The 17,089-nt window shown below is 31.0% G+C and overlaps 1 protein-coding gene across 1 annotated transcript in view; it reads right to left on the bottom strand.

The window, feature by feature from the left end:
- LOC114332836 (histone-lysine N-methyltransferase PR-Set7-like) overlaps nt 1–16,251 on the bottom strand; it is a 124,706-nt gene extending 108,455 nt beyond the window's left edge. The window contains exon 1 of the mRNA XM_028282613.2: nt 16,053–16,251. Within this exon, the coding sequence (XP_028138414.2) occupies nt 16,053–16,062 (10 nt within the window). The 5' untranslated portion in view covers nt 16,063–16,251. The remainder of the gene's footprint in view (nt 1–16,052) is intronic.
- Nucleotides 16,252–17,089: the final 838 nt, after the last annotated feature.

Below are 17,089 nucleotides of genomic sequence, written 5' to 3'. Positions count from 1 at the left end.
ATAAAAAAAACGAGCTTGTACCGCCATTAAGAAGAACAAAAAATACACTTTCTTCAAATACAACTTTTTTATCCGATTTTGTGTTATTTTGGAACAACTAAAATTTTTTATTTCATTAGTAGTTCCAAAATTACACAAAATCTAGGCATCGGATAAAAAAGTTTATTTGAAGAAAGTGTATTTTTTTGTTCTTCTTAATGGCGGTACAGGCTCGTTTTTTAAATATTGTATAATTACAGAGTAATTTCCACATATTAATATATTTTTCAAATTGGGCTCTGTACCGCCATTCTTTATTATTTTACGAATACGTGTGCCAAATACTTCGAAAAAATATTCAAAATTACAGGAACACGTTTTGGCTACCTGTTGATCGCTACTGTATTAACTTAAAACATTGTAATTTGCTAAACCAGTATATTTTACTCTACTACTACTCTACTAGCTACCTCATTTTCCACTGTTTCTAAAGACTTGTTTACATGGGTAGAGTTTTGAGGAGAGTAGAGGTAGTACTCTACCAAAAATGGCTTGATACCATTCACATGAGGAGAGTACAAGTATAGTACTGATGCTAGTATAGTGAAACCGATTTTTGTATTTTTAAACACTCTTGATTATAAGTGCACCTTAAATTCTTAATTTTTTGCTTAAGCTCGTTTACTCCAAAGCCCCCTTTGCCATTCTTTCGACGATTTCATCCTGCGCAGCTTGCTGCAAACTTTTATTTCTGTAGTATACACTACCTAAATTCCATAAACACTGGTATTCGCCGTATTATAGCTCTACAAGTTTTAAAGTTTCATCTTCGGTGAACTTCATTTTCACTATTTACACAAAACACAATTCCAGCCAGAATGACAGCGCCCCCATGTACTCTCCTACCTACTCTATTCTGCCGTAATTGAGCGTGTTCCATGGGTAGAGTGTGCAGCTGAGTAGACATTTTGGCAGTAGTGGTGGTCATAGAGTAGTTACTTTGCCATAGGTTGCTAGTCACTCTACTTTAACTCCAACTATACACTCTACCAGCTATTCTACTGTGCTGAGCATTTTTACAGGTAGAGTTACTCTACTCTATCAAGTACGTGCATCATTACTCTACCCGTGTAAACAAGTCTTAAATCTACTGAATGAAAATCTACTTAATCTTAATCTACTCTTAATGAAAAATGTCTAAAATCATTTACCCACCTAGTATTATTGTAGAATTTAAGACAGTCCAGTGCCTTATAAATAATTTCAATATGAATATTTTTTCCTTTAATTCTCCTTTGATACCACTCCATTTTAGATTTTGGGGAACTTATTTCATTGTGTTTATAGCCCATATTTATTGAAGGAACCCAATCTGGAGATTGTTATTATCGATTAAGTCGGCTGGTTTTCCTATTTTCCTATAAGATTAAAATGTTAACATCTTCAAAAATCGTTACTGTTGTAATTGTAACTTACCAGATATAAAATGATTACAGCAGACAGGACAGGAAAATTTTCATTTCGCTAGTAAAACCTGTACATTGTATTGCATTTAACCATTGTTGTCTCTCAGATACCTTATTTAGTTCAGTTTAAAAGTGAACTTTATCTTGACTTTATCACAATTACTTTGCATTTCACACTTCAAAACACAACACCAATGAAGCATATTATCTTTCTAAATTAATACTTCCAGAGAAAATGTTAAATTAATCTTTGTACAACACAAAATTACAAAGAAATACAACTAAAATTATCTAAAACTCATGAAGAACAGATAGAATAAGATTTATCTTTTACACCCAGTAACCATATTGAGAATAGTATACCTACATATTATTATTATCAATCAGTAGAAACGATTATATTTAAATTTGGCCCCACCCACTCTTCTATGAAATTTGGTAAATATAACTCCGCACGACCACGCAACTCGAAACACAAGTACGCAAACACGGTTGCGTGAAGCGTGGCTCGCAATCGTGAAATTTACGAGACTTGCTCGACCTGTAGATTCTTGTGCATAGTATATCATGTGGGCATGTGGCCAAGTTATAATCATATTTTTTGTACTACTACAAGCATTTGTATTATTTTATCCTGCTGTATAACAAAATGATTTTGAACTAAATATGAATTTAATTTGTTGGTTACTTATTTATTCTACAAAGTTAGGTAGGTTATAGTTTTTGTATATCTAAAAGAACAACAACCAATAGACACACTAAATAACAAACAAAACATGTAACGTTAGTGAGAACACGAGAAATCTTTGTCAACGTTGTGTACGTACAAAAAGAGAAAATAAAGGCCGGTTTAAGTACAGTTTAATGTCGAGTTTAAGAAACCTCAACAAAGAAATAAAATAAAGGTCCAAAGCTGGTAAACAATACTATTATCACAGCATGTATATTAGTATAAGAGCTAGTGAACCCTCCGACTAACGGTCGTCCTGTAAGGCTAGAAATTTTTCTAGTGATAATTCATAGCACACCAAGGCTAAAAACCATGACCTGGCAGGCTTCAGCGGTGCACGTGTATCTACCAGGTGAATCGAAAAGTGCAAATTTAGGGTGTAAAATAAACTTTCTCCTGTAAGGTTTAAATTTAAGTATGTGTTTGAATAAGTCATTTAGAAGATATGTGTACAATGACAGGCGATTCTGAAGAGCATAAGACCTTGCCAGGCGAGGGGAAAGATTAGGGGTGTTTCCTAAAATTATTCTTTTTGCATCGAACAAATTTTTTTTAGGTTTTTTGATACATTCCAAACAGAAAACGTCTTTAGTGATTTTTCTCTAAGTTAATAGTTTTTGTTATATAAGCGATTGAAAATTTTAAAAATTGCGAAATCGGCCATTTTTAACCCTAAATCGGACATTTATCTAAAAATTTCAATATTACCAAGGTACGTAGATATTCTTTAAACATTGATTGATGAAATCCCGAAGAGTTATTTGCAATGAAATATCGAAAACCCCTTTGTTTTTTTAATTGCTAATCAAGCGGGCGCGTCACTGTAGTATAAGTGAGGACGTTTGAGTTTGCATAAATTCATTATCTCGAGAATGGGCAAATTTCAAGAGAAATCCTCAGATAGGTCGATTTTTATTTTTGAATTAAGACTTTTTGGCATATATATATATAATACTAGTGACGTCATCCATCTGGGCGTGATGACGTAATCGATGATTTTTTTTAAATAAGAGTAGGGGTTGTGTGATAGCTCATTTGAAAGGTTATTTAATTCTCTATTCAGTAATATAAACATTAACATAATTATTTATACAGGGTGTACAAAAAATTTCTTCTATTTGTCAAATTTAATCAAAGTTAATTTAATAAAAAAAAATTTTTTTGTACACCCTGTATAAATAATTATATTAATGTTTATATTAGTGAATAGAGAATTAAATAACCTTTCAAATGAGCTATCACACAACACCTACTCTCATTTAAAAAAATCGATTACGTCATCACGCTCAGATGGATGACGTCACTAGTATTACATATATGCCAAAAAGTCTTAATTTAAAAATAAAAATCGACCTGTCTGAGGATTTTTCTTGAAATTTGCCCATTCTCGAGATAATGAATTTATGCCAACTCAAACGTCCTCACTTATACCACAGTGTCGCGCCCGCTTGATTAGCAATTAAAAAACAAAGGCGTTTCCGATATTGTATTAAAAAAAACTCTTTGGGATTTCATCAATCAATGTTTAAAGAATATCTACCTACCTTGGCAACTTTGAAATTTTTAGATAAATGTCCGATTTAGGGTTAAAAATGGCCGATTTCGCAATGTTCAAAATTTTCAATCGCTTATATAATAAAAACTATTAACTTAAGAGAAAAATCACTAAAGACCTTTTCTGTTTGAAATTATTCAAAAAACCTAAAAAAAATTTGTTCGATGCAAAAAGAATAATTTTAGGAAAAACCCCTAATCTTTCCCCTCGCCTGGCAAGGTCTTATGCTCTTCAGAATCGCCTGTCATTGTACACATTTCTTCTAAATGACTTACTCAAACACATACTTAAATTTAAACCTTACAGGAGAAAGTTTATTTTACCCCCTAAATTTGCACTTTTCGATTCACCTGGTAGATACACGTGCACCGCTGAGGCCTGCCAGGCCATGGTTTTTAGCCTTGATGTGCTATGAATTATCACTAGAAAAATTTCTAGCCTTACAGGACGACCGTTAGTCGGAGGGTTCACTAGCTCTTAGACTATATGGAAATAAATTAAAAGCCACAATCAAAACAACTAGCCAAGAGTTGTATTTAGGAAAATACTCTACACTCTTCAGAAAAACTGTTTCTTTTTTGATAAACAAAAACAAACGATCAGGTTGACAGTTGACGGTATGTCATTTGCAAATATTTAACTTTTGTGATTGGTTCAAATTTTCAACAACAATCCGGCAACACTGTTCGCAGTTTCTCTCATTCTTTTCTACTCCCTCGATTCAAGAATACAGCTTTTTAAAATCGAGAGAAATTATGAAGGAGTAGAAAAGCGAGCTAGCGTAGTAGGGAGTAAAATTTTCTCTCGATTCAAGAATAAGCACACTGGGGGGAGACGATAAGGCAGGACATGTTGGTAAAGGGGATTAACATTGCTATGACCCAAGATAGAGTTGTGTGGAGAAATACAATTAGGGAAGCCGACCCCGCATAGGGATAAGGCAAAGAGAATGATGATGATGATGATGATTTCAGTGTCAGTTTAAATTCAGGCAGTGAACCTAGCCACAACATTGAAGTGTGCAACAATAATAATTATTGGATTCTAAGGTGAACCGTTGGGAATACCTAAGACAATATAGTAGTAGATTAAAGTTGTAAAATTCTGGTTAGTCTAGGATTAGGTGCATTGTTAACACTCCCGCCGTCAAGTGTAACATTAATGTACACATTGTACACTCTGTATTGACAAGTGTGTAACATTAATGTACACTTGCAGTGTTTCACTTAGAATGCTGGTATAGTTTTGGCGCACGACGAAATAATTTAAAATATTATTGGCGGCAAGAGTGTATTTACAAGTAATAAGAGTACGAAATTGGAAAACTAAGGCGAAGGATAGAAAGGAATGGAAGCTAATTCTGGAACAGGCTAATACCCACCATGGGTTGTAGAGCTAATGATAATGATATGGTTTGAAGGGTCTAGGACGTTTCATCGCCGCCGTTTCGATGCCGCCAGTTCGATGCCGATGCCGGCCGATTCATCGCCAGTCAATTAATCGCTATCTGATATATTTCCGAATTTTCGACAGTTACAATTATTAGGTATTTTTAGTATTAATTAGGAATTCTAGGAAATGCGAGATATGACGGCGATGAAATGGACTGGCGATGAACCGGCGACATCGAAACGTCCCATTCCGGGTTTGAATAGGAAATGAAACAGTTCTACACTGATTACAGGAATATTTCGGATATGTGACCTGCGAACCTGATTTACCTTTTAAAGCAAAACAGGATTACCAAAAGAAGAGCCTCAAGTCAAAGATGGAAATCCTGGTTTTGAAATGTACCATGAGACATCAGAAAAAGTGGTATCATAAGTCATCTGCTGATCTGTTTTGACCATGAACAATGGAGTAATTTTATTCATTGACCAAAATATAGACAATAGTATAATAAAGTGGAACCTGCTTAATTTGAACTTCTCTAATTCGAATTTTTATTCTGGTCCCTAGCATTTCCTATACAGTAACTGCCACCCTACTAGACACATAGGAACATTGAGCTATTACAGTCCTGGACCCTGCACTTGTTGCAATGTTTATTTTTCTGTCTAGTGACGTTTAGAATGTCAGAAAATGTATAGAAACTGAATATTAACATTAACAGAAAGTTGACAATTAATAGATCAGCTGTATTTGACGCTTGTAGTTGTCATTTTGTTAAAGTTGTAAAAGTTTTAAAGTATTGTAATATTCTTGTGTGTTTAAGGGGGGGTATAGTATTTTTGATTATTTTTTCGATTTTTTTTATTGGCTTATTCGATTGTGAATATTTTCAAGAGTATACCATTAAAATTTCAAGTTAATCCGAGCAAAATTGACGGAGATATGGATATATACAAAAAAATTTCTCAGTATTATTGACAAAACTACATTTTTTTTAAACGCATTTTCTGAAAAACATGTTTTTTTGATGCGGTGTACATCATAACTCAAAAAGTAATGCACCGATCTTTTTGAAATTTTGCACTTCTTTTTTAGATATTTTACTAGGTAGTGACGTCGAGCTTTAGCTTATTTTAACAATTGTTATGTTTATATTACCATTTTTCCCTTTACCAAACACACTTTTTTTTGTTTTTTTCGATTTTTTTCACTTTAAAGTTATACCATGAATTTAAAAATCAATATAATCATAAAAACTCGACGTCACTACCTCAAGAAACTCTTAAACTAAAATAATATTTTTGGTTTATATGTTTCAAATTATTCTGTCCGAAGATATAGTGTACACCGCAAATCATCTTCTTTTTTGGATAGTCTACTTAAAAATGACGCCACTGTTTCATTTTTTAATATTTTTCAATAAAAATTTAACTGAATAAGCTTCAAGTATTGTTCTTTAAGATATCCTTTTACCCATTTAATTTAACCCCACCACTTTCAAGGGAAAACTTTTTAAAATTATGCAAAAAAACGCGGAATTAACTATACCCCCCCCCCCCTTAAATAAAGTTATTTTAAAGAAGAGTAACAATACTATTAGTGGAGTCAATGAAGGTGGATATGAGTTATTACCTCAGATTTCGTTGAACCTCCATCGATTTTCATAAAAATTGGTGAGTGGTTAAAGAATACCTCAAGGAACAAAGGTGACATAGTGCCAACTTGCGCTTTTTGCATTTTAGGGGTGAAATACACCCCTTTTTTAAAAATTATTTTTTAGATTTCTGAAAGTGCAGTCACTGTAAGTTTCCACTTCCTATTTCGTTGAACCTTCATCGATTTTCATGAAAATCAGTAAGTAGTTAGAGGATACCTCAAGCAATAAAAGTTATATAGCATCCACTTGCGCTTTTGCATTTTAGGGGTGCAATACACCCCTACTTTTTAAATTGTAAAAAATGCAGATTTCCGCATTATGGCGCAAGTAATCTCGTTTAATTAAGAAAAATAAATATTTTTTTTATATTTATGTGCATGAATTACATTTTTTTTTTAATTTTTCAAACCTTATAGCAACCAAAAATCCGAAAATTAACAAGTTGAAAATCACGAAAACCTTATTCTTCTATATTTCTGAAAGTGTAGTCACTGAATGTTTTCACCCACGATTTCTTTGAACCTTCATCGATTTTCATGAAAATTGTTGATTAGTTAGAGGATACCTCAAAAAACAAAAGTGATTTTTTAATGTTTTTAAAGTTTTTTTTAATGATAAAAATGCAGATTTCAGCATTCTGGCTCAAGCAATCTCGTTTAATTAAGTAAAATAAATAGTTTTTTACATTTATGTGCATGATTTATAATTTTTATTAATTTTTCAAACCTTATAGCAACCAAAAATCAGAAAATAAGCAAATCGACAATCACGAAAAAAATTATTCTTTTATATTCCCAAAAAGGCAGTCACTGGAGGTTTTCACCCCTGATTTCGTTGAACCTTCATCAATTTTCATGAAAATTGGTAAGTAGTTAGAGGATACCTCAAGTAACAAAAATGATGTGGTACCAACTTGCGCTTTTATCCTGGGGGTGCATGTTACCCCTTCTCATGGGTGAACACTATTTTATTAAAAATAACCCCATAATTAGATAGAGGAGTAAATTCTAAGCAAACTTTCTTTTATCAAGTTTATAAATTTTTTATTTAAATAATATTTCATAATTTAATAAAATATTATTGGTACAGTAAAACCTGACAATAACGGCCACTAAAAATAGAAAACAATTGGCCGTTATAGAAATGTGGCCGCTAATGCTAGGTTTCCTTTTCCACAAATACATAAAATATAATTGAAAATTTATTTATTTTAGTAATTAAAGCAAATCTAATTAAATATAATTCTACAAACAAACGGAACATACTAAAACTAAATTCAATTTACTACAATATAAAACAATATCTATACGAAAAAACAACTACAAGAAAAACAGATTTTTTGTTTATTTTACATTTTTTTAGATAAACGAAACATACTAAAACTAATTTAATATAGGTAATACATAATATAAAACAACATACTATAGCTACTACGAAAAATACGCTTATCACTAAAGTATCGTCGTGCTTTCATGCTATATTCAACAAAACCAACTTGGTACAGCCTTTAATTAGATATCGCAAATCACTTTGGCTGATTTTGTCTGCATATATATTATGTTTGAGGAATCCCTTTTTTTGTGAGACTGGATATAGGACATTTCTCAAGTATGAAGTCACATTCATGGTATATCGTTGCTATACAGGGATAATAATCTGTGCAATGTTATGGTACAGGCTACGTTAAATATGAAGTAAAGGTGGAAGATATACACTGGTTATTCATTTCAATTTAATTTGATTGTTTTTTAATCATTTACAATATTTAAAATAATTAAAGACATAAAGTTAGGGATTTCAAAAATAAATTCAGTTCTCACTGGCAGGGTGGGAAATAATAAAGTGCCATACAATAGCATTTCATTACAGACATTACAGGCTGCTCCGTTTGAGAAAACTCATACTCTCAAACTTTGAGAAAACACTCATTCAGTTTCGACCAACCCTGTATTAGCTAAAATTAAACGTTTTGCTAGATTAATAATTTTTAACAATAATAGACTATATTAAAAATCACTTGAACATAAATTGATTTTCTGATGTCAAATCACTACAATTATACAGGGGGTGAATATTGCTATGAAATTTGAAAAAAAAAACGTAATTATCTTTTAAACTACTTCGTATAACATCACAAAACCTGATATTTTAAGAAATAAAACATAGAGGAGAATCCAAAAATGTAAAAATATACAGGGTGTTATTAAACACAAAACCATTAAACAAAAGATAATTTTGTTTCACCCTGTCAATATGGGTGGCCCTGTATATTTGGAAATGTATTTAAATTCTGATATTATCTATGCCCCAATCTCACCTAAATAAACTTTTTTCGTTTCTCCTACAACAAACGACTAATTGGACTTCCCACAACCTGTATACATACAAAATCTCCGCTATAAAATTTTTTCAAAGAAAATGTTATTGGTTTTTTTTAAATAACTCCGTTAATTTTTGAAATATGAGATTTATCCAAAAACCACTACAAAGCTAAGTAAAAGGTCTATAACACTGTATTAAACATAATTTTCTAAATCCTTTATTTTTTTTAAATACAAGGTGAAAGGGCCCCGCTTACATGGTTCTCACAGTAAAATTTAGGTTTTAAATGTTTCTATCTCGGTTATTTTTTGTCGTAAGAAAATATTAAAAAAAGAAAAAGCTTAAATAAAGTTAAAACTAAAATTTTGTTCTCTATCATTTTTTAAGTATATCGAGTATTTTTGGAGTTATTATCAAAAGAAAATGAAATTCACGAAAATTTGAAAAGTTCTAATTTTTTTTAATCGTATTTTTTTTTCAAAAATATGCATTCTAAACCGGTCAAAATTGTTGAAGTTATTACTCATGTTAAAATAAATAAAGTTTTTAATGGGTTACTATAAATTTTAATTTTTGTGGAAATGACGTATGTTTCATTTTTCATTCTTCCCTAAAAAATCTGAAAGGGTCTTCTTATTTCCATCATAACTTGCTTAATTTTGATGCTATCGACTTCTTATATAGCTTTTTGATAGTTACCTTTAAGTACTTTATTAAAATGTTTAGTGTCTATATTTAACAAAGTGCATCGTTTTCCTGTTATTTAAGCTTGAATACCAAGATTTGAGGACTCGCGGAAAAAAATATACATTCAATTGCATATAACTCACTTTGTATATGTAATAATAGTCCAGAAAGCCACTGCGCATCCGCTAGGAAAAATATTCTAATTCGGATTTTTTGCACAATCTTACTCAAAAAGGACTCCTTTTAACAAATTTTCATGTTGCCAGGACCAAAAGGTGGTCAAACATTTTTTAAACGCTTTTTTTTTGTTTTTTTCCTAAAATTATTATTTTTGTATGGAAAAAAGTTTTTTAGGTTTTTTGGGTCAATCCAAACAGAAAAGGTCTTTAGTGACTTTTCACTAAAAATGATATGACATATAAGCGATTAAAAATTGAAACATTGCGAAATCGGCCATTTTTCACCCTCAAACACTATGTGAAAAACTGAAAATTTAAATGTTGCCAAAGTAGGTAGATACTCTTTAAACATCGATTGATGAAATCCCGAAGAGATTTTTGCAATACAAAATTTAAAACTCCTTTGTTTTTTAATTGCTAATCAAGCGTGCGCGACACTATTTTCCACCGACAGTACGGTGCAAATGAAAGGAATAAATTCGTTATTTCGTAAACCGGCGACTTTAAGGAAAAATCCCGAAACAGGTCGATTTTTATTTTTAAGTTATGATATTGTGTTATGTATGGTATACTAGTGACGTCATCCATCTGGGCGTGATGACGTAATCAATGATTTTTTTAAATGAGAATAGGGGTCGTGTGCTAGTTCATTTGAAAGGATCTTCAATTCTATATTCAGTAATATAAACATTTATATAATTATTTATACAGGGTGTCCTTCTACTTCTTTTTTGTCAAATAATTTAATTTAATAAAAATTTTTTGGACATCTTGTATAAATAATTATGTAAATGTTTACATTGCTGAATAGAGAATTAAAGAATCTTTCAAATGAGCTACCACACGACCCCTATTCTCATTTAAAAAAATCATCGATTACGTCATCACGCCCAGACGGATGACGTCACTAGTATACCATATATGCCACAATATCAAAACTTAAAAATAAAAATCGACCTGTTTCGGAATTTTTCCCTAAAGTCGCCGGTTTACGAAATAACGAATTTATTCCTTTCATTTGCACCATACTGTCGGTGGAAAATAGTGTCGCGAACGCTTGATAAGCAATTAAAAAAAAAGGAGTTTTGAATATTGTATTGCAAAAAAACTCCTCGGGATTTCATCAATCGATGTTTAAAGAGTATCTACCTACTTTGGCAACATTTAAATTTTCAGTTTTTCACATAGTTTTTGAGGGTTAAAAATGGCAGATTTCGCAATTTTTCAACTTTTAATCGCTTATATGTCAACAACTATCACTTTTATAGAAAAGTCACTAAGGACCTTTTCTGTTTGGAATGATCCAAAAAACCTAAAAAAACTTTTTTCCATGCAAAAAAAATAATCTTAGAAAAAAAAACAAAAAAAAACGTTAAAAAATTTTTGACCACCTTTTTATCCTGGCAACATGCAAATTTGTTAAAAGGAGTCCTTTTTGAGTAAGATTGTGCAAAAAATCCGAATTAGAATATTTTTCCTAGCGGATGCGCAGTGACTTTCTGGACTATAAAGGATTTTTCGAATAAAGAGCTCATTTATTTTTATATTATCTTCGATTTTGGTAATAACAACTTTTTTGAAGAAACTTATGGTTTTTGAGTTATTTATGAAAAACTGCTTTAAAACATGGATTTTTTCAGGAAAAATCAAAACTTTTGATCTTTAATAACTCAAAAACTATTGATTTATTGGAATAACTTTATATAAAAAATTTTAATTATAATTTGTCCCTCTATCGATTAGTGGTATTATTTTTAATAAAATAATTTCCACCCCCGAGAAGGGGTGGCATCCCCCCTCCCCATGGTAAAGGCGCAAGTTGGCACCATGTCACCTTTGTTTCTTGAGGTATCCTCTACATACTTACCAATTTTCATGAAAATCGATGGAGGTTCAACGAAATCGGAGGTGAAAACCTTCATTGACTCCACTATATTAATTAATGTACTTTTTGTATAAAAAAACAATTATTTTTTAATAGTTTCTTGACAGTAACATGACAGAGATGAAAGTCACATCTGAGAACCGATCAGATTAGCCCATAAACATATCAATTAGGTACCTACCCATTGGATCAGATTAGCCCATAAACATATCAATTAGGTACCTACCCATGTTAATGTACCTAGTAACGTGGTGCTTACTGCATAAGTAATGGTACAAAGTCATAAATAATTCAAATTATATTTTGGATAATCCAAACTTTTCTACAAGCTTTTCTGAATATTAAGTACCGAGAAGTTAAATTCTAAAAAGAAGCTAAAAATTTCTGATTTCTTTGGAAAAAAATAAAGTATGTCTTTTTTTTATAGCTTGCAAATGTTTTAATTGGTATTCTTGGCCGAATTTTGTTGGCCCATTTTTTTCCATTGATAAAATTCAGGCAAGAATAGGAACGAAAACATCTGCAAGCGATAAAAATGGTCAACTATTATTGACTTTTATCGTTTGCAGATGTTTTTGTAGGTATCATTGTTTTTTGCACATATTTTTAATTCGAATTTTTTTAAGGGTCCCCTGAGATTCGAATATCTAAGTTTCACTATATTCTGTATATTGTACGAATGAGGTAACTCTTATTAATGAAATGGATTCATTATTGAGAATTATCCAATTCAATTTTTCCTAATAGTCCAGAAAGCCACTGCGCATCCGCTAGGAAAAGTATTCTGATTCGGATTTTTTGCACAATCTTACTCAAAAAGGACTCCTTTTAACAAATGTGCATGTTGCCAGGACCAAAAGGTGGTCAAAAATTTTTTAAAAGTTTTTTTTTGTTTTTTCTTAAAATTATTTTTTTTGCATGGAAAAAAGGTTTTTTTAGGTTTATTGGATCATTCCAAACAGAAAAGGTCTTTAGTGACTTTTCTCTAAAAATTATACTTTTTGACATATAAGCGATTAAAAATTGAAAAATTGCGAAATCAGCCATTTTTAACCCTCAAAAACTATGTGAAAAACTGAAAATTTGAATGTTGCCAAGGTAGGTAGATATTCTTTAAACATCGATTGATGAAATCCCGACGAATTTTTTGCAATACAATGTTCAAAACTCGTTTGTTTTTTAATTGCTAATCAAGCGTGTGCGACACTATTTTCCACCGACAGTATGGTACAAATGAAAGGAATAAATTCATTATTTCGTAAACCGGCGACTTTAAGGAAAAATCCCGAAACTGGTTGATTTTTATTTTTAAGTTATGATATTGTGGCATATATGGTATACTAGTGACGTCATCGGTCTGGGCGTGATGACGTAATCAATGATTTTTTTAAATGAGAATAGGGGTCATGTGGTAGCTGATTTGAAAGTTTCTTCAATTCTCTATTCAGAAATGTAAACATATACATAATTATTTATACAGGGTGTCCTTCTACTTCTTTTTTGTCAAATAATTTAATTTAATAATAATTTTTTGGACACCCTGTATAAATAATTATGTAAATGTTTATATTACTGAATAGATAATTGAAGAACCTTTCAAATAAGCTAGCAGGCGACCCCTATTATTCTCATTTAAAAAAATCATCGATTAAGTCATCACGTCCAGATGGATGACGTCACTAGTATACCATATATGCCACAATATCATACCTTAAAAATAAAAATCGACCTGTTTCAGGATTTTTCCTTAAAGTCGCCGGTTTACGAAATAACGAATTTATTCCTTTCATTTGCACCATACTGTCAGTGGAAAATAGTGTCACGCACGCTTGATTAGCAATTAAAAACAAAGGAGTTTTGAATATTGTATTGCAAAAAACTCTTTAGGATTTCATCAATCGATGTTTAAAAAATATCTACCTATCTTGGCAACATTGAAATTTTCAGTGTTTCACATAATTTTTAAGAGTTAAAAATGGCAGATCTCTAAATTTTTAATCACTTATAATATGTCAAAAATTATCAATTTTATAAAAAAGTCACTACAGACCTTTTCTGTTTGGAATGATCCAAAAGATCTAAAAAAAACTTTGTTAGATGCAAAAAAATAATTGTAGGAAAAAAACAAAAAAAAAACGTTTAAAAAATTTTTGACCCACTTTTGGACCTGGCACCATGCAAATTTGTTAAAAGGGGTCCATTTTGAGTAAGATTGTGGAAAAAATCCGAATTAGAATATTTTTCCTAGCGGATGCGCAGTGACTTTCTGGACTATAAATGGTTACTAATAAATAATAATCTGCAAAATGAAAAATCTTCCTGTATTGTAGGAGACCAAGTTATACAATAATTAATAACGAATTTTTTATTATATGAAATTTATTTTTTCTACAACCACTATTCAAAGTGCACTTTTCTGCACGGTTTTATGTTAGCAAACTTGATATTTTCTCACAGTATAAGATATTTGACATTAGTGTGCAGAAAAGTGACGTTTCTGTGCCGCAAAGTGACGTTTCTGTGCCGCAAAGTTCTTTTCTGCACAGTTGACTACCTCATTCTGAGTAACGTTATATTCTGTTTACATCCGTGGACTACCGCATTCTGAGTAACGTTATATTCTGTTTACATCCGTGGTTAAACTTTAGACAAATATATAACCTATAAGACAATTATTATATTTAACTATAGCATAGAAACTAAATTATGGATGTTACAACTGTTTTATTTTACAATTTTATTCTTATTAAACATTTTATAATTATCAAATAACCAATAAGGATTTAGCAACCTGTGCAAGAGACGTCGAATGAAGTAGGTTTTGTGTAAATCCGTGACTGCATAAAATATAATGTCAATAATGTGTAATAATTGTTTAAATTTAAACAAATTAAGGCAGTGCATTAATTTTTTAACTGATTTCTGTGCAATTTATTTAGGTATAAGGAATTTAAATTGATTAGTAGGTATTAATTAAATACAGTTTAAAATTTATCACATAGGTACCTATTATAATTAATCGTCGTTTGGAAATTGTGATTTTTATTTTTAGGAAAAACTGTGCTTGTAGAAAAAGTATAGTGTGAAACACGTGCAGAAAGGTAATTTCTCACTCGTTTGAATTGCGGCACTCGCTTGCGCTCATACCGCAACTTTTCAAACTCGTGAGAAATTAGTACCTTTCTGCACTTGTTGCACAATATACTATTTTCTACGACCGTTTAATAATAATTCATTACTCACGGGCTGAAGTTACTCACGGGTCATTACTCACGGGCTGAAGTTAGATTCAAGTGACCCATGCCACTTTTAATATTAATCCTATATAAACTGCAAATAAAATTACTTAAAGTTGTTTATTTAATACAATAATTATTGTAATTTAGATCAACAATTAACTTCAAAAAAATTTTAAAGGAATTTTAACTGTAACAATGTCAGTATATTTTTTACATTTATATCTTCTTTACTAAAATTTTTGATGTTTATCATTTATTTTAGTGACAGTGACATTAGCTAATTTCGTTTATGTTAATTGGAATTTATAACTAATATTGTGTTTATTTTTCAAGATATATTGTGTTAAATATGTTATAACATATGTATAGTTATATTATTATATTAAATATATATAGTTAAATGTACATATACATTATAACTATTGAAATACGTCCACACCGACCACAGCCATTTCCTATTTATTAGATTAATTGACAGTAGGTACAAATTTAAGCTTATAATTTTTCGGAAAGGAATAGAACTTATATTGACTATTTCTAGTTATATTTTTACAATAAATAATAATTTGGTAATAGTAGGCAACCAACTATTCAGCCACGTACTAGGTGTAAATAGCATTTAGGTATTCTTGTAAATTATTATAATTTAAATCTCGAGTAGTTGATAATTAAATTTTTTACTAATTAAAATAAAAAAGGTCGTAGAAAAAGTATAGTATTCTACTCGCATGTAATGGCTATTACTCACTCTGATGAATTACGACACTCGCCTACGGCTCGTGTCGCAAACTTCATCATCGTGAGTAATAGCCATCATTACATGCTCGTTGAATAATATACTATTATAACCATATTATAATATTATATGTTAAAGAACAAGCCCTTAAGTTTTTAAAAAAAGTGTAAACAAAAAGTGATTATCATTTTTTAAATAATTTTTAAAAACAAATCAAATTCTTACCTCTAACCATTTTGCTTGTTCTTTTCACCAAATACTAATGCGTTATTTTTCTTTTATCTAATAAACATTGATTACACAGAAATGGGTCACACGATTTTCACTTCATAACACAACTTTTAATTACATTTTTATCTAATAACGAACTTCTTCTAATAGTAAAAAAATTTCAAACCACCAACGCCATTAAACTGTCAGCTGCTTGTCACTGTTAATGTAGTTATGCCTTCTTCTTCTCTTTATTTGAATGGCCTTAGCTGCCAGGGCTAAGCAGTCATACCATAATGCCATGTCCGCCAGGTCGTACGTCAAAGTCGTCATATTTTCTCTTAAGCCGGCCGCAAACAACTCGTGTACTTCGCAAGTACAGAATTATTCGCCTACTTGGAAAGTAGGAAACGAGTTTGCGATTACAATGACAAACAGGGCACTCACACGACGCACATAGGTGGATTTAATGGATTTACGCGGCCAAAATTATTTTACAGCATATTTCTACTAAAACTGGTACAAATCAAAGAAAAATATTGTTTTTTTATAAATTTACTTGTATTTTTCACAGAAAAAATCAAAATTTAAAATTAATACAAAATACAGGGTGTTTCATTAATAATTGTCCATATAGTAACTGGAGAAACCTTAGCTCAAAATACGAAGATTTAACCCAAAACACTTAAATAAAATGTGGTTCCTTACTGAGTTACAGGGTGTTTTATCTAAAAATTTAAAAACTGTTTTTGCTCAGCATTTTAAAACTATTGGACATATCCTTTTCATACTTGGCAGAAAGTGCGACTACTATACACCCTACTAAATTATGGTACACAAACGTTTCTAGCTAGTACCAGAGGTGTACGACAGGGGATAGTGAATGGTTTACCCTTCTCAAATTCTACGCCACTGGAGGAATTACTATTTTAGTGCCATTTTTAGATTCTCCAATACTTTCTACGTAAATAATGTACTCTTCACTGGTAACGATAAAGTCATTAGTTTTCGAGATATTTGAAGTTAAATATGAAACGGCACAGTTATTTCGA

This window comes from Diabrotica virgifera, chromosome 9, assembly GCF_917563875.1.
Source record: "Diabrotica virgifera virgifera chromosome 9, PGI_DIABVI_V3a".
Taxonomy (NCBI): Eukaryota; Metazoa; Arthropoda; class Insecta; order Coleoptera; family Chrysomelidae; genus Diabrotica; species Diabrotica virgifera.
The sequence above is the reverse complement of the archived record's forward strand: the minus strand, read 5'-3'. Positions and strand labels throughout refer to the sequence as shown.